The sequence below is a fragment of the Lampetra fluviatilis genome, chromosome 60 (genome assembly GCF_964198595.1).
Source record: "Lampetra fluviatilis chromosome 60, kcLamFluv1.1, whole genome shotgun sequence".
NCBI lineage: Eukaryota > Metazoa > Chordata > Hyperoartia > Petromyzontiformes > Petromyzontidae > Lampetra > Lampetra fluviatilis.
Genome location: NC_136334.1, coordinates 8,596,161 through 8,614,159, shown reverse-complemented (window position 1 = coordinate 8,614,159; position 17,999 = coordinate 8,596,161). Strand labels below are relative to the sequence as shown.

General features: G+C 45.9%; 1 protein-coding gene across 3 annotated transcripts; it reads left to right on the top strand.

The window, feature by feature from the left end:
* The first annotated feature begins 857 nt into the window (after positions 1 to 857).
* LOC144950900 (uncharacterized) lies at positions 858 to 17,724 on the top strand. Of its 3 annotated transcripts, XM_078881066.1 has the most exons (4): positions 858 to 1,002; positions 3,011 to 3,083; positions 7,250 to 7,656; positions 14,870 to 17,724. In XM_078881066.1, exons 3-4 carry the CDS (start codon positions 7,278 to 7,280, stop codon positions 16,078 to 16,080), a joined length of 1,590 nt encoding a protein of 529 aa, XP_078737192.1. In that variant the 5' UTR covers positions 858 to 1,002; positions 3,011 to 3,083; positions 7,250 to 7,277; the 3' UTR covers positions 16,081 to 17,724. The 3 variants fall into 3 exon arrangements, with proteins under 3 accessions (XP_078737192.1, XP_078737191.1, XP_078737190.1); XM_078881065.1 differs by lacking the exons at positions 858 to 1,002; positions 3,011 to 3,083; positions 7,250 to 7,656 and adding exons at positions 13,010 to 13,083; positions 13,370 to 13,435 and having other exon boundaries at positions 14,726 to 17,724; XM_078881064.1 differs by lacking the exons at positions 858 to 1,002; positions 3,011 to 3,083; positions 7,250 to 7,656 and adding exons at positions 13,010 to 13,083; positions 13,370 to 13,439 and having other exon boundaries at positions 14,727 to 17,724.
* The last annotated feature ends 275 nt before the right edge of the window (positions 17,725 to 17,999 follow it).

Here is a 17,999-nt window from a genome sequence, read left to right as displayed (position 1 = left end):
GGAACGTATCGGGAGGGAGGGGGGGCGAGGCCAAAAGGGTGGGCGATGGACGTGGAAGCGCTTGTGCGCAAGCGGCCAATTACTGCACACGCCAACACAATGGAGCGATTGTGCGCTAGCGGCCAGCCACTGCACCCGCCAACACAATGGGCAGAGAGGAGGAGGGGAGGTCTAATACACATGATAGACAAAAGAACGAAAATGATGATGGGTACAAACTTAGGGGGAGCTCATCAGACTATGGTAGCCAATGAATGGAACGTATCGGGAGGGAGGGGGGGGCGGGGGGGGGCGAGGCCAAAAGGGTGGGGGACGGACGTGGAAGCGCTTGTGCGCAAGCGGCCAATTACTGCACACGCCAACACAATGGAGAGAGAGGGGGAGGGGGGGTCTGATACACATGATAGACAAAAGAACGAAAATGCCCATGTTTATACCAATGCTGGCTGAACAATGAAGAGAGTACTGTTAAAATAACTGGGGATGTTAACACTCGGTAAAGTACAGTAAAATAGTGCCTGTCAGATAAGATGGTCCAAAAAATTTGTGATTAAGTCTTTTTTGCGTGGTTGATAACATCTTTCCAATGATTACTAAGTTTGTACCCATCATCACGGTTGAATGTATGTCTGTGTTTGTATATTTGTATGGCTTCTGACGTCACCGCTCAGCGTGACCTCATCGGCGTCAAACGCCAGGGGGAGGTGCCTCGTTAGTGACGTCATGTCACTCACCCCCGACCACCGCGCTCTTGAGCGTGACGTCACATCCACTCAGCCGCTGCCGATACCTGTCCCAGTGCCAATCCTTATTTGGGCAAAGCCACGCCCGGTGACTGGCGGCTCATTAACATAATTTATTCGTGAAGTCGCGAGTTTCGAGCCGCTCATTGTGGGGAGGGGAGTGTCATCGTACACCGCAAGTGACGTCATGTCACCTGCTGCCGCGTGACGTCACGAGGGACCGGGAAGTTTCCGCTCGGCCCGTGCACTGAAATCCGAGGTGAGATTCTCATCGCGGTTGTGGTGATTGTGGTTGTTGTGGTGGTTGTTGTTGTGGTGGTTGTGGTGGTTGTTGTTTACCGAGGTAGCGCCTCGCTCTCTCTCTCGTAGGGATGTCAATTGAGTAGCAGCGAGCATGGAAGCGATGTCCACTTTGGAACTTTACAACGCGGGGCCTTGCCTCCTGCCCTCGCCTGGTCGCGTTTGCTTCAATTCTCTCGCTTATTCTTAGGTTTTTTCGGTAAAGTCACGTAAAAAAGTAAAATAAAAAATCACGACGTTTCGGAGGCAACACAAGCTTCCGTCTTCAGGTGGTACCGTCACAGCCACGACAGCTGTATCAAGTAAATGAGAGATTGCAGTAGCTACCACTCCGTTTATATAATGGTTGGAGAAGATCGTGGTGCAAGGGGCGCATTATTAATATGGTAAGGTGAGGCTTAAGACTAAGAATAGACTGCATAACAAAGGCTGAGCCTTTGTTGTGGAGAGGTGCGGTTTGTGACTCAACCTGTGGCAGGGATACCACCACTAAACATGGTAAAACTGTAATAGTTGTCTGTCAAATAAGATTGGCAAATAAGTGTAGTTAAATCTTTTTTGCGTGGTTGATAACATCTTTCCAATGATTACTAAGTTTGTACCCATCATCACGGTTGAAATTATGTCTGTGTTTGTATATTTGTATGGCTTCGTGCACAAACCTTTGATGGTAGCCAGGAGGCTTGCAGAGAACCTTGGTCTCGGAAAAGACAATTTCATGAGAGCCCACCGAGTTGTAGCAATGATCGGCAACGGCCGAAGAATCAGTTCTGCCGTGTTTCAGATCTGACTTGTGCTCGCGGACACGATCAGCAACATGACGTTTCGTTTCTCCAATGTAGCAATCACCACAAATGCAACTCAATTTGTAGACTCCAGGATACTGTAAGTCAGGAACGACATCCTTCACAGATGGAATCAAATAACGGATATTATGCACTGTACTGAATCGGACTTGGATCTTATGTTTGTTTAGAATTTTGGAGATCTTTTTGGTCACGCCTGCTATGTATGGCAACGTGATAGTTTTGGTTGGAGTTTCATGTGGCTGTTTCTGTATGGTGGGAGAAACAGCTTGGCGGATAGTGCGGTCAGAGTATCCGTTCATCCTGAGGGCCCGATGTACATGACTTAATTCACCGGCCAAGTGGTGTTGGTCAGAAATGCCATTGGCTCTGCGGTATAGCGTTTTGATGAGAGAATTCTTTTGAGAGGGATGGTGGTACTTGAAACCGGATTCCCACCACCACCCATCTCTCTGCCCCTTTCTCTACCCCCCTCTCTCTCTCTGCCCCCCTCTCTCTCTATTTAAGGCCTCGACACAGAGGCGTTGTTTCTGTGTGTGTCTCTGTGTGTCTCTGTGTGTCTCTGTGTGTCTCTCTGTCATCTCTCTCTGTGTGTCTATGTGTCATCTCTCTCTCTCTCTCTCTGCTTATGTGTCTGTCTATGTGTCTCCGTGTCTCTCTCTCAAATTGAGCAATCTTTGGAAGAACGTTATCAACCAGGTGGGCTGTTGACTGTTATGTTAGCCGACTCTCTGTGTTGTATTGCACTACATTTCTAAGTTTACTAGGTTTTTTTTCTCTTTCATTTGTACCTGATGATGATTGCTTGTGTTGCAATCGAAATGTCGTATGCTATTATTTTATTTATTTATTCTACGTGACTTTACCGAAAGAACCAAAGAGTTTCTTCTAGATTTGAAGCTTTCGTGACTGCAATGATTCATATTCTTAGGTTGTTTCGGTAAAGTCACGTAGGTAAAACATTAAAATTAATGAAAGTAAAATAATATAAAATAAAATAAAATATTTTATTTTATTTTACTTTCATTAATTTTAATGTTTTACCTACGTGACTTTACCGAAAGAGTATCTTGCTTAAGTTTTAATTTCCCTTCACCTGGCTCGCTACTTTGTAACTTGTTTTGTTTTAAATATTCACAGTTTTTTTTCATTTCTTACCAGGCCACGCCCGCTTGAGCTGCTGTACCGCTCTTGTGTTCAGAAACGACCTGCCCACAACAACAATAACAACAAGGTGAGGCTCGTCAACAGCGTGGCGGTGTTCACTCTAGACGCGTGGCGGTGTTCGCTCTAGACGCGTGGCGGTGTTCGCTCTAGACACATGGCGGTGTTCACTCTAGACACGTGGTGGTGTTCACTCTAGACGCGTGGTGGTGTTCACTCTAGACGCGTGGCGGTGTTCACTCTAGATACGTGGCGGTGTTCACTCTAGACGCGTGGCGGTGTTCGCTCTAGACACGGCGGTGTTCGCTCTAGACGCGTGGTGGTGTTCACTCTAGATGCGTGGTGGTGTTCACTCTAGACACGTGGCGGTGTTCGCTCTAGACGCGTGGCGGTGTTCGCTCTAGACGCGTGGCGGTGTTCACTCTAGACGCGTGGTGGTGTTCACTCTAGACACGTGGCGGTGTTCGCTCTAGACGCGAGGTGGTGTTCACTCTAGATACGTGGCGGTGTTCGCTCTAGACGCGTGGCGGTGTTCACTCTAGACGCGTGGTGGTGTTCACTCTAGACACGTGGCGGTGTTCGCTCTAGACGCGTGGTGGTGTTCACTCTAGACGCGTGGCGGTGTTCACTCTAGACGCGTGGTGGTGTTCACTCTAGACACGTGGCGGTGTTCGCTCTAGACGCGTGGTGGTGTTCACTCTAGACGCGTGGCGGTGTTCGCTCTAGACACGGCGGTGTTCGCTCTAGACGCGTGGTGGTGTTCACTCTAGATGCGTGGTGGTGTTCACTCTGGACGCGTGGCGGTGTTCGCTCTAGACGTGTGGCAGTGTTCACTCTAGACGCGTGGCGGTGTTCACTCTAGACACGTGGTGGTGTTCACTCTAGACACGTGGTGGTGTTCACTCTGGACGCGTGGCGGTGTTCACTCTAGACGCGTGGCGGTGTTCACTCTAGATACGTGGCGGTGTTCGCTCTGGACGCGTGGTGGTGTTCACTATAGACACGTGGAGGTGTTCACTCTGGACACGTGGAGGTGTTCACTCTGGACGCGTGGAGGTGTTCACTCTGGACACGTGGAGGTGTTCACTATAGACACGTGGCAGTGTTCACTCTAGACGCGTGGCGGTGTTCACTATAGACACGTGGCAGTGTTCACTCTAGACGCGTGGAGGTGTTCACTCTGGACACGTGGAGGTGTTCACTATAGATGCGTGGAGGTGTTCACTCTGGACACGTGGCGGTGTTCACTATAGACGCGTGGAGGTGTTCACTATAGACGCGTGGCGGTGTTCACTATAGACGCGTGGAGGTGTTCACTCTGGACACGTGGAGGTGTTCACTATAGATGCGTGGAGGTGTTCACTCTGGACACGTGGAGGTGTTCACTATAGACACGTGGAGGTGTTCACTATAGACGCGTGGCGGTGTTCACTATAGACGCGTGGAGGTGTTCACTATAGACGCGTGGCGGTGTTCACTCTGGACACGTGGAGGTGTTCACTATAGACGCGTGGCGGTGTTCACTCTGGACACGTGGCGGTGTTCACTATAGACGCGTGGCGGTGTTCACTATAGACACGTGGCGGTGTTCACTATAGACGCGTGGAGGTGTTCACTATAGACACGTGGCGGTGTTCACTATAGACGCGTGGAGGTGTTCACTATAGACACGTGGCGGTGTTCACTATAGACGCGTGGAGGTGTTCACTATAGACGCGTGGCGGTGTTCACTATAGACACGTGGCGGTGTTCACTATAGACGCGTGGAGGTGTTCACTATAGACACGTGGCGGTGTTCACTATAGACGCGTGGAGGTGTTCACTATAGACGCGTGGCGGTGTTCACTATAGACACGTGGAGGTGTTCACTATAGACGCGTGGAGGTGTTCACTATAGACACGTGGAGGTGTTCACTCTAGACGCGTGGCGGTGTTCACTATAGACACGTGGAGGTGTTCACTATAGACACGTGGAGGTGTTCACTATAGACACGTGGCGGTGTTCACTATAGACGCGTGGAGGTGTTCACTATAGACGCGTGGCGGTGTTCACTCTGGACACGTGGAGGTGTTCACTATAGACGCGTGGAGGTGTTCACTATAGACACGTGGAGGTGTTCACTATAGACACGTGGAGGTGTTCACTATAGACACGTGGAGGTGTTCGCTATAGACACGTGGAGGTGTTCACTATAGACGCGTGGCGGTGTTCGCTATAGACGCGTGGAGGTGTTCACTATAGACACGTGGAGGTGTTCACTATAGACACGTGGAGGTGTTCACTATAGACACGTGGAGGTGTTCGCTATAGACACGTGGAGGTGTTCACTATAGACGCGTGGCGGTGTTCGCTATAGACACGTGGCGGTGTTCACTATAGACACGTGGAGGTGTTCACTATAGACACGTGGAGGTGTTCGCTATAGACACGTGGAGGTGTTCACTATAGACACGTGGCGGTGTTCACTATAGACGTGTGGAGGGGAAACCCGGGGATCGGGAAGGAAATCCACGCGACCACGGGGAGAGAGAGAGAGACACGTAAACTACAAATATACAGCAGGCGTCAGGGTCGGGATCGAACCCACGACTTCCTGTATGCCAGGACAGGTAGTTAACATCTCACCACAGAGAGACACGCAGCCTCGGCTGTGTTGGTTGATCCTCAATGAATTACTTGGTGGAGTGAGGAAGCATTAATACTGAGCAGGTGAAGGTGGCCAGGCGTGGGTCTGGATACACCACCACCTGTGAACCATGCTGCCAGTGTGTGAGAGTGGTGGAGCCAGTGGGGGTGGGGTGGCACGTGCCCCCCCAACGATCCGATAGAAATCCGTAATTTCGATAGGATCATTGGGGTTTATTAGTAACTAGCTTCACTACCTGGCTTTGCCCGGGACTTGGATTTTTGTCTTGGATTAATTTAATATTCCCTCATAATTCAATGAAAAACCCTGAAAAAATTGATGCTTGCAAGAAGGAAGCCGAAACACTTCAATTTACCTAAATCGGATGTTTTCACTCAAGGAAATTCAACCTGAACCCACTGCTACGTCAGGTCGATTTTTGCCACTCGGGAAGGGAATGACGCGGCGCTCGCTTAGACATTCCAGACAGCATAAGCTGTGAAAATTTCATGACGCCAGAGCTCAGCGTTGGAGAGTTTTTGCTGCTGCACACAAACAAACAGGTGTAAGTTCTGCTTTATATTTAAGATGGCAGTTGTACCCGTTCTTCACACGGATTAGGATTGAAACTCCGAGAAGCCAATGACTTAATCGGCCAGGAGCGAAGCGCCACCTAAAATCTCCCGGCACGCTGTGAACAGCTGTAGAAGTACGGCGCGCGAAGAGCCATGTGGTAGGGGGGTAAGCATTGCAGAGCGCTTAGCTCAGGTGTGATGCGGGTTGATGCCACATACGTCATGGTCATTCCCCCCCCCCCCCCCCCAAAATACAAAAGTCTATTTTTCTTTCCTGAAGGCATCAACACGTTCAGCGAGCGCGATGACGATCACACGCGTCGAATGAAAAGCAAGGGACAAGTCCTTTCTTACTAACAACTCCTTACTTACTAACAACTCCTGTAATTTTTCATTGCTGGAGGGGTTTCCCCCCCCTACCTGAAAATCCTGGCTCCACCTCTGAGTGTGTGACAGTGTCAAGTTTGTATTTGCAGTAAAGTTTATTAACTCTATTGAGCACAGAGGTTATATCAAAACAGTAGTTTATTTTAGTTTTCCTCTGGAACTCTTTGTAAGAATGGAGTCAGGAAGTGATCACAGCTCACACGTGCAGCAGCTGAAGTCGGAACTGCTCATCCCAGCAATCAAGGACATCTGTGCCTGGCTTCACACCTCTAAGTTGCGATTGAACATTAATTTATGCATTTGTGCATGACACAAATAGTTTTATTTTCAACACCCTTTGCTATGTCAACTGAATTTAGCTTTCATAAACATTCATTTTGAAGCCAAACAGCTGAAATTGTGTGCTGAGTTTTGGGTTAACGTTCATTTTGAAGATACGAGGGCTTCCAGGCAGGTTTATGACCATTTGCCCTCTCATTGTGTGCCATAAGAGCCCGTGTGATGAATTTGGGACACTTTTTTTTAACTATATCATAAATATATGATAAACTATAGACGTGTAAGTCACGTGTGACTGTGTATATGCATTCCTCTGTGCCTCGATACTGATGTGTAGATGGTGTGGATATCTTTTTTTCTGTCTGCAGCTGTCGCTGCCTCTGCAGAATTGGTTTCATGGAGCAAAGGCACTCGGCGTGGCTCGGTGCAAAAAGGCAACAATGCGACCGGTGTGCATACAGCACGGATTGTCCTGCACATTTGACACAGCACCAGAGAACACACACGGGAGAGAAACCCTTCAAGTGCAGTGTGTGTGGGAGGGCGTTTGCAGAGTCATCAAATCTTCATGTACACCAGAGAACACACACGGGAGAGAAACCCTTCAAGTGCAGTGTGTGTGGGAAGGCGTTTGCACATTCATCTGCTCTTGTAACACACAAGAGAACACACACGGGAGAGAAACCCTTCAAGTGCAGTGTGTGTGGGAGGGTGTTTGCATGTTCAGCTCATCTTGTAGCACACCAGAGAACACACACGGGAGAGAACCCTTCAAGTGCGGTGTGTGTGAGAAGGCGTTTACACTTTCACCAAATCTTCAACGACACCAGAGAACACACAAGCATCAGAAGATCCACCAGGAGTGGAGTGTGAAATCAGCTTGTGAAAGTCAAAGTGCTGCAATGAGCCCATCGCTCATCAAACAAGAACCGGAAGAAAATCCCAGCTTGGACACTTTTAAAGGTAACGAGGTGAAATATGAAGAGGTGAAGGTGAAATGTGAAGACGTGATGGTGAAGAGCAAAGAAGTGAAGGTAAAATGTTAAGATGAAGATTCAACTCCCAAATGGGACCTTCGCATCGATGGAGGCAACGTGAAGCAGGAGGAGAATTCTGACGGTGAGGCAGAGCGAGGCGACTCCCAGCAGTTTGTGGAAGTGGAGGTGTGGGTGGACTTCCTCCGAGACAATACAAAGTCAAATGGAGACCCGGGAGATGCGTAAGCCTTTGACCAGTGGTTCTTAACCTGGGTTCGATCGAACCCCAGGGGTTCGGTGAGTCAGTCTCAGGGGTTCGGTGGAGGTTAAGACACACACCTGACTCATGATTGTGCACCAGTAAAACATGTACCTATGTTTTGAATTTGAAAAAATATTTTATTTTTCCGATTAAGAATGGTTCTGTGAATGCGCATATGAAACTGGTGGGGTTCAGTACCTCCAACAAGGTTAAGAACCACTGCCTTAGACGATGCCGCTCCAATAGATGCACCTTTGTCACAGGCCTCTAATGACAAGAATGTGAAGTTGAACACTCATTTCCTAGGTTCAACCTGCAGGGTAAGAGCGGCCAGTCTTTGTGGACCTGTGTGATGGGTAGACCTCTAACCAGGAGCGAATGCCAATAAGCTCCCAAGCATTCAATGTTATCAATTGCATTTATATTGTGATTGCTTAATTGCCTCGGCAATTCGTAGTTTTGTATCGTTTCTCGTCTCAAACACTCGAAGAGCATCCCCAAGTAGCAGCTGCCCCTGTGTGGCACAAGGTGGTGGCCCTGCACCGGCCTGCATGTGGACAAGAGCCTGTCAGTAGGGGGCAATGGTTGATGTGGCATCTCAGTTGTGGAGTTTGTAGGTAATGTTTAGAATTTTTATAAATTTTTATCCAGACACCAGCATGCAATGGCCGACTCGTTTTGAATGGTGCATTAGTATGTTGTACATACACTGTTAAGCAGACGGTGCGTATTTTTTTAAATTAGCTTCTTGTTAATGCAATGTAACCTAATGCAGTATATTTCAGTGCAGTAATTCAATTTTGTTAATATGCCTGTCACTAATTTTGAATGAATACTTGTCTGATTGTGTGCGTACATGTACCATTTTGTCTATAAGGGTCAAACATTGAATAAGTCATGTTAGGACACTGTGTGTTTTGCAAGTAACCTGTACAGATCACTCAGGTGAGACTCATTGTTCTTGTGATACAGGTCAAAGGGTATTTTTGTGTTTTCAGGAAGCATCTCCCTCTGGAGCAACTCATTGTCTTTAAAATAGGGAGCACACTCGGATCATTCATCTGTTACAAGGCATACCACTTAAAAGTTACACGTAGAGGAGATACATTCTCAACAACACGAATTATAATTTTGTATTACGTGTTGACGTAGATTTTGTCGAATTAGGACGAGAAATGGTCCTTGCCGATTAACGTCTGGATGTTCACAACCATGGGGTTGAAGCAAGCCTGACCGCCTGCGGTGCCCCTCACAACCATTTACGGCCTTGGGTCAGGAAAGTCACGAAAAAAATTCACACTTACGACGCATCCACGCAAACTCCCGATGCTCCGTTTTGAAGTTTGAAAATGAAACAACTTTGAATTGTATATTGTTTTGCATTTGATAATTGTATTTCTTCATTAAAAGCTGATATCATTTTCCATCTGGAAGACTTCATTGAAAACGACATTTCGTGTGAATTTTCTCTAGTCGTTAAGTAGATGGCCTTGCCGGGGTTCGGTTCGGTTCGATGCGGACTTTCACCTGGTTGGGATCGCGGGGTGGAGATGAGGCGACACAGCTGAGCTGGCCGTGCCAGAAGACCGCCGTCTGCAGATTGATTCCAACGCGATCGAGCGTCTGTCCCTGCTCCTCCGTCGTTCATGCAGGGGGCGCGTAGGTTTGCAGCGCCCCCTGCATGAAAACGACGTAAAGTGCAGCGTTCATCACAGATGAAGTTGTGTGCTTATATAAGAGTACTCGCGGGAAGTACCCGGTGTGAAATTTCCCACCTTTTATCGTCATATATAGGATACTAAGGCTAAGCACACCCGAGGATTGCACTTTCGTTGAAAAATGAAGTTGCAAATATTTGTCCATTATTGGCCAAAAACGGCATAGGTTAGTATGCCGATTTTCTATATTGGGACGTGCACATTTCATCATAAAATGTTACACTTTTAATCTAATACATAGCATACTAAGGGTAAATACAATTGATTAATTAACTTTTTGTTGAAAAAGAAAGCTATGAAAATTTGGCTTATTTTGGTTAAAACCGGCATAAGTAAGTATCCCCGATTTTATTTTTGGGGCGTGAAAATTTAATCGTGAAATTTCCCACTTTTAAAGTAATATAGAGCATACGAATGCTTAACAAAATGGAAGAATTCACTTTTTCTTGAAAAATCTAGCTATGAAAATTGAGCCAATTTTGGCCAAGAACGGCATCGGTAAAGTATGCCAATTTGATCTTTTTACTTCAAATTTCATGGTCAAATTTTCCACTTTTAATGTAATATATAGGCTAATCATGCTCAACACAACCGAGGAATGCACTTTTTGTTTCAAAATACAGCTGTAAAAATTCGTTCAATTTTAGCCAAAAACGGCAGAGGTTAGCATGCCGATTTCCTGTTTGGGACGTGAACATTTCATCGTGAAATTTTCCACTTTTAATTTAATACATAGCATACTAAGGCTAAATACAATGGAGCCAATTAATTTTCGTCCGAAAATAAATCTGTGAAAGTTGGGCTTATTGAGCCTAAAAACGGCACAGTTTGCCGATTAACTTTTCTATATTCGAAAATTTAATTCATGAAATTCCCCACTTTTTAACGTAATATATGGGCTACTCAGGCTAAACACAACCAAGGAATGCACTTTTCGTTGCAAAAAAAGCTAAAAAAAAATTTGATCGATTTTGCCAAAAAAACGGCCTAGGTTCGTATGGCGATTTTCCTTTTATGGACGTGAAAATGTCATCGTGAAATTTCCCACTTTTAAAGTAATATAGAGCATACTAATGCTTAACAAAATGGAGGAATTCACTTTTTCTTGGAAAATCTAGCTATGAAAATGTAGCAAATTTTGGCCAAGAACGGCATTGGTAAAGTATGCCGATTTGATCTTTTTACTTCAAATTTCTTTTTACTTCAAATTTCATGGTCAAATTTCCCACTTTTAATGTAATATATAGGTTAATCATGCTCAACACAACCGAGGAATGCACTTTTTTTTTTAAATACAGCTGTAAAAATTCGTTCAATTTTAGCCAAAAACGGCAGAGGTTTATAGTATGTCGATTTTCTGTTTGGGACGTGAACATTTCATCGTGAAATTTTCCACTTTTAATCTGATACGTAGCATACTAAGTCTAAATACAATGGAGCAATGAACTTTTGTCGACAAATAAGGCTGTGAAAGTTTGACCAATTTTGGGTGATTTCCTTTATTTTTACTTAAAAATGTCATGGTGAAATTTCCCACTTTTTTACGTAATATAATGGATACTAAGGCTAAGCGCACCCGAAGACTGCACTTTTGTTGAAAAATAAAGCTGTAAAAATTTGGCCATTATTGGCCAAAAACGGCCTAGGTTTGTATGCCGATTTTCTATATTGGGACGTGAACATTTCATCATAAAATGTTCCACTTTTAATCTAATGCATGGCATACTAAGGGTAAATACAATAGAGGAATTAACTTTCGTCCAAAAACAAAGCTGTGAAAGTTGAGCTTATTGAGCCTAAAATCGGCACAGTATGCCGATTAACTTTTTATATTCGAAAATTTCATGCATGAAATTCCCCACGTTTTAACGTAATATATAGGCTACTCAGGCTAAACACAACCAAGGAATGCACTTTTAGTAGAAAAACTTATTGGCCAAAAACGGCATAGGTTAGTATGCCGATTTTCTATATTGGGACGTGCACATTTCATCATAAAATGTTACACTTTTAATCTAATACATAGCATACTAAGGGTAAATACAATTGATTAATTAACTTTTTGTTGAAAAAGAAAGCTATGAAAATTTGGCTTATTTTGGTTAAAACCGGCATAAGTAAGTATCCCCGATTTTATTTTTGGGGCGTGAAAATTTAATCGTGAAATTTCCCACTTTTAAAGTAATATAGAGCATACGAATGCTTAACAAAATGGAAGAATTCACTTTTTCTTGAAAAATCTAGCTATGAAAATTGAGCCAATTTTGGCCAAGAACGGCATCGGTAAAGTATGCCAATTTGATCTTTTTACTTCAAATTTCATGGTCAAATTTTCCACTTTTAATGTAATATATATTTCATCATAAAATGTTCCACTTTTAATCTAATGCATGGCATACTAAGGGTAAATACAATAGAGGAATTAACTTTCGTCCAAAAACAAAGCTGTGAAAGTTGAGCTTATTGAGCCTAAAATCGGCACAGTATGCCGATTAACTTTTTATATTCGAAAATTTCATGCATGAAATTCCCCACTTTTTAACGTAATATATAGGCTACTCAGGCTAAACACAACCAAGGAATGCACTTTTAGTAGAAAAACAAAGCTCGGAAAATTGGGTCAATTTTGCCAAAAAAACGGCCTAGGTTCGTATGGCGATTTTCTTTTCATGGACGTGAAAATGTCATCGTGAAATGTCGCCAGCGGTATGCTGGAGAGCCAAGCCACGTCACGGCACACGAGGGGGGGGGTGGGTGGCCAGCACCACGCCCGGCCGCCTTTGTCTCCCCAGTGCTGGCGATGTTGACACACCGCACCGGGGACTCGTTTGAGGCCGTGTCGACACTGCTGCTTCCTTTCTGTCAACAAGCTTGAACTCCGACCCCGCTCTCTGACGTCACCGCTCAGCGTGACCTCATCGGCGTCAAACGCCAGGGGAGGTGTGCCTCGATAGTGACGTCATGTCACTCACCCCCCGACCACCGTGCTCTTGAGCGTGACGTCACATCCACTCGGCCGCTGCCAATACCTGTCCCAGTGCCAATCTTTATTTGGGCAAAGCCACGCCCGGTGACTGGCGGCTCATTAACATAATTTATTCGTGAAAGCCGTAGCGAGTTGAGGAGCCGCTCATTGTGGGAGGGGAGTGTCATCGTACCCCGCAAGTGACGTCATGTCACCTGCTGCCGCGTGACGTCACGAGGGACCAGGAAGTTGCCGCTCCGCCCGTGAACTGAAATCCGAGGTGAGGAATTCTCATCGCGGTTGTGGTGGTTGTGGTGGTTGTTGTGGTGGTTGTTGTTTACCGAGGTAGAGCCTCGCTCTCTCTCTCGTAGGGATGTCATTTGAGTAGCAGCGAGCATGGAAGCGATGTCCAGGTTGGAACTTACAACGCGGGGCCTTGCCTCCTGCCCTCGCCTGATCGCGTTTGCTTTAATTCTCTCGCTTAAGTTGAATTTGTCTTGACCCGGATCGCCACTTTGAAACTTTGTTTAAATATTCAATATTAACACCGTTTTTATTTTTACCAGGCCACGCCCGCTTGAGCTGCTATACCGCTCTTGTTTTCACAAGCTACCTACCCACAACAACAACAACAAGGTGAGGCTCGTCAACAGCATGGCGGTGTTCACTCTAGACGCGTGGCGGTGTTCACCCTGGACGCGTGGCGGTGTTCACTCTGGACGCGTGGCGGTGTTCACTCTGGACGCGTGGCGGTGTTCACTCTGGACGCGTGGCGGTGTTCACTCTGGACGCGTGGCGGTGTTCACTCTGGACGCGTGGCGGTGTTCACTCTGGACGCGTGGCGGTGTTCACTCTAGACGCGTGGCGGTGTTCACTCTAGACGCGTGGCGGTGTTCACTCTAGACGCGTGACGGTGTTCATTCTGGACGCGTGGCGGTGTTCACTCTGGACGCAAGGCGGTGTTCACTCTAGACGCGTGGTGGTGTTCACTCTAAACGCGTGGCGGTGTTCACTCTAGACGCGTGGTGGTGTTCACTCTAGACGCGTGGCGGTGTTCACTCTCTATATGTGGTGGTGTTCACTCTAGACGCGTGGTGGTGTTCACTCTCTGCATGAGGAGTGGGGACAACCGGGGGATCCGGAGGGAAATCCACGCGGCCACGGGGAAAGAGAGACACGTAAACTCCAAATATACAGCAGGCGTCAAACCACGGAGAGAGAGAGACACGCAGCCTTGGCGATGTTGATTGATCCTCATTGAATTACTTGGTGGAGTGAGGAAGCATTAATAGTGAGCGGATGAAGGTGGCCAGGCGTGGGTCTGGACACACCACCACCTGTTAACCATGCCAGTGTGTGACAGTGTAAAGTTTGTGTTTGCAGTGAAGTCTATTAACTCTATTGAACACGGAGGTTATCACAACAATAGTTTGTTTTTGTTTTCCTCTGGAACTTTGTAAGAATGGAAACAGTCAAGAAGTTAACACAGCACACACATGCAGCTGAAGTCAGATCTGTTAAGCATTCAAGGACATCGTGAGCCTGGCTGGCTTCACACCTCTAAGTTGCGATTGAACATTAATTTATGCATTTTTGCACAACACAAATAGTATTATTTTCAACACCTTTTGCTATGTCAGCTAAATTTAGCTTTCATAAATATTCCTTTTGTTGCTAGACAGCCAAAATTGTGTGCTCGGAGTTTTGGGTTAACATTCATTTTGAAGATACGATGGCTTCCAGGCATGCTTACGACCATTCGCCCTCTCATTGTGTGCCATAACAGCCCGTGTGATGAATTTGTGACACTTTTTCACTATATCATGAATATATTAATAAGTATAGACGTGTAAGTCACGTGTGACTGTATATATGCATTGATACTGATGTGTAGATGGTGTGGATATTTTTTTCTGTCTGCAGCTGTCGCTGTCTCTGCATAATTAGTCTGATGGAGCAAAGGCACTCAGCGCAGCTTGGTGCGACAAGGCAACAATGTGACCGGTGTGCATTCAGCACGGATCGTCCTGCACATTTAGCACGGCACCAGAGAATTCACACAGGAGAGAAACCCTTCAAGTGTAGTGTGTGTGGGAAGGAATTTGCATGGTCATCTGCTTTTAAAAAACACCAGAGAACACACACAGGAGAGAAACCCTTCAAGTGCAGTGTGTGTGAGAAGGCGTTTGCACGTTCATCTACTCTTGTAACACACAAGAGAACACACACGGGAGAGAAACCCTTCAAGTGCACTCCGTGCGGGAAGGCGTTTTCAGATTCATCTTCTCTTCATGTACACCAGAGAACACACACGGGAGAGAAACCCTTCAAGTGCAGTGTGTGTGGGAAGGCATTTACACGTTCATCTACTCTTGTAGTACACCAGAGAACACACACGGGAGAGAAACCCTTCAAGTGCACTGTGTGTGGGAAGGCATTTCTACATCCATTTCATCTTAAAAAACACCAGAGAACACACACGGGAGAGAAACCCTTCAAGTGCACTGTGTGTGGGAAAGCATTTTCACATCCATTTGCTCTTAAAAAACACCAGATAACACACACAGGAGAGAAACCCTTCAAGTGCAGTGTGTGTGGTAAGGCGTTTTCAGATTCATCTACTCTGGTAATACACCAGAGAACACACACGGGAGAGAAACCCTTCAAGTGCAGTGTTTGTGGGAAGGCGTTTTCACAGTCATCTACTCTTGTAATACACCAGAGAACTCACACAGGAGAGAAACCCTTCAAGTGCAGTGTGTGTGGGAAGGCGTTTTCAGATTCATCTACTCTTCATGTACACCAGAGAACACACACGGGAGAGAAACCCTTCAGGTGCAGTGTGTGCGGGAAGGCGTTTGCACGTTCATCAAATGTTCAAAGACACCAGAGAACTCACAAGCATCAGAAGATCCACAAGGAGTGGAGTTTGAAATCAGCTTGTGAAAGTCAAGGTGCCGCAATGAGCCCATCCCTCATCAAAGAAGAACCGGAAGAAAATTCCAGCTCGTATACTTTGAAAGGTATTGAGGTGAAACATGATGATGTGAAGGTGAAATGTGAAAAAGTGATGGTGAAGAGCGAAGAAGTGAAGGTAAAATGTGAAGATTCAACTCCAAAATCGGACCTTCACATCGATGGAGGCAACGTGAAGCAGGAGGAGAATTCTGACTGTGAGGCAGAGCGAGGCAACTCCCAGCAGTTTGTGGAAGTGGAGGTGTGGGTGGACTTCCTCCGAGACAATACAAAGTCAAATGGAGACCCGGTAGATGTGTAAGCCTGAGACGATATCACTCTAATAGATGCACCTTTGTCCGCAGGCCTTTAATGACAAGAATGAAGTTGAACACTCAATTGCTAGGTTCAACCTGCAGGGTAAGAGCGGCCAGTCTTTGTGGACCCCAATAAGCTCCCAAGCATTCACTACGTTCTAATAATTGCATTAAAATGGTGCCTGCTTAATCGCCTCGGCAATTCGGAGTTTTGTATTTTATCTCGTCTCAAACACTCGAAGAGCATCCCCAAGTAGCAGCTGCCCCTGTGTGGCACAAGGTGGTGGCCCTGCACCGGCCTGCATGTGGGCAAGAGCCTGTCAGTAGGGGGCGATGGTTGATGTGGCATCTCAGTTGTGGAGTTTGTAATTTGCTAAATTTTTACCGAGACGCCAACATGCAATGACCTACTCGTATTGAATGGCACAATAGTATGTTGTACATACACTGTAAAGCAGATGGTGGTATTTCTTTTTGAAAGCTTGTTAATGCGATGTCACCTGATGCAGCATATTTCAGTGCAGTAATTCAATTTTGTTAAAATTACTCAATTTAGAATGAATACTTGTCTGATTGTGTGCGTACATGCAACATTTTGTCTATAAGGATCAAACATTGAATACGTCATGTTAGGACAAAGTGTGTTTTGGAAGTAACCTGTACAGATCACTCAGATGAGACTCGTTCTTGTGATACAGGTCAAAGGGTATGTTTGTTTTTTCAGGAAGCATCTCCCTCTGGAGCAACTCATTGTCTTTGAAATAGGGAGTACAATCGGATCATTCATCAGTTGCAAGACATACCACTCAAAAGTTACACGTAGAGGAGATACATTCTCTACAACACGAATTATAATTTTGTATTACGTGTTGACGTAGATTTTGTCTAACTAGGACTAGAAATGGTTCTGGCTGATTAACATCTGGATGTTCACAACCATGGATTGAAGCAAACCGGACCGCCTACAGCCCCCTCACAACCATTTACGGCCTTGGGCCAGGAAAGTCACTAAAAAAATTGCGCACGAACGACGCATCCACGCAAACTCCCGATGCTTTGTTTTGAAGTTTTAAAATGAAACAACTTTGAATTGTATTACCTTTTGATAATTTTATATATTCATTAAAAGCTTATATAATTTTACATCTGGAAGACTTCATTGAAAACGACATTTAGTCGTTAAGTAGATGGCCTTGCCGGGGATTCGGTTCGATGCGGACTTTCACCTAGTTGAGATAGTGGGGTGGAGATAAGGCGACAGAGCTGGCCGTGCCAGAAGACCGCCGTCTGTAGATCGATTCCAACGCGATCGAACGTCTGTCCCTGCGCCTCCGTCGTTCATGCAGGGGGCGGGCGAGTAGGTTTGCAGCGCCCCCTGCATGAAAACAACGGAAAGTGCAGGGTTCATCACAGATATATGAAGTGCGCTTATATGAAAGTATCGCCAGTGGGTTTTAAAAGTACCTTCGTCTTCCAGAATCAATTTCGCGTGAGCCCACCGTATTAAAACAATGCTCAGCTGTAGCTCATGTGAATTCTGCCACGACAATGTCTGGATGTTTTCGCCTGAGGACGACTGCTCGTGTTGCGATCGAAACGTCGTGATTTATTTTTTTACTTTCGTTTTTCTACCTACGTCACTTTACCGAAAGAACCAAAGAGTATGAAAGACGTCTTGTCTGCTGATCTTGTTCATATCCGTGTACATCGATATCCCACATTGCTTGCACGTACACACTACACACAATGAAATGAATAGAAACTAGAACGACTTCTAGGGATGGGCAAAGATCGAGGAATCTCTTTCAATGGAGCGAGTTAAGTGTGTTCGATTGAACATCTCTCTGTTCGCCTCTGTGTGTGTCTCTGCCTGTGTCTCTCTGTCTCTGTGTATCTTTCTCCGTCTCTGTTCCTCTTGTCTGTG

What these genes read in the sequence shown, in the direction of transcription:
- LOC144950900 (XM_078881066.1), top strand. Translation starts at nt 7,278, where the DNA reads ATGGAGCAAAGGCACTCGGCGTGGCTCGGTGCAAAAAGGCAACAATGC. An exon ending in CACGGGAGAGAACCCTTCAA is followed by an intron (nt 7,657 to 14,869) that starts GTGCGGTGTGTG and finishes TTCACACAGGAG; the next exon opens with AGAAACCCTTCAAGTGTAGT.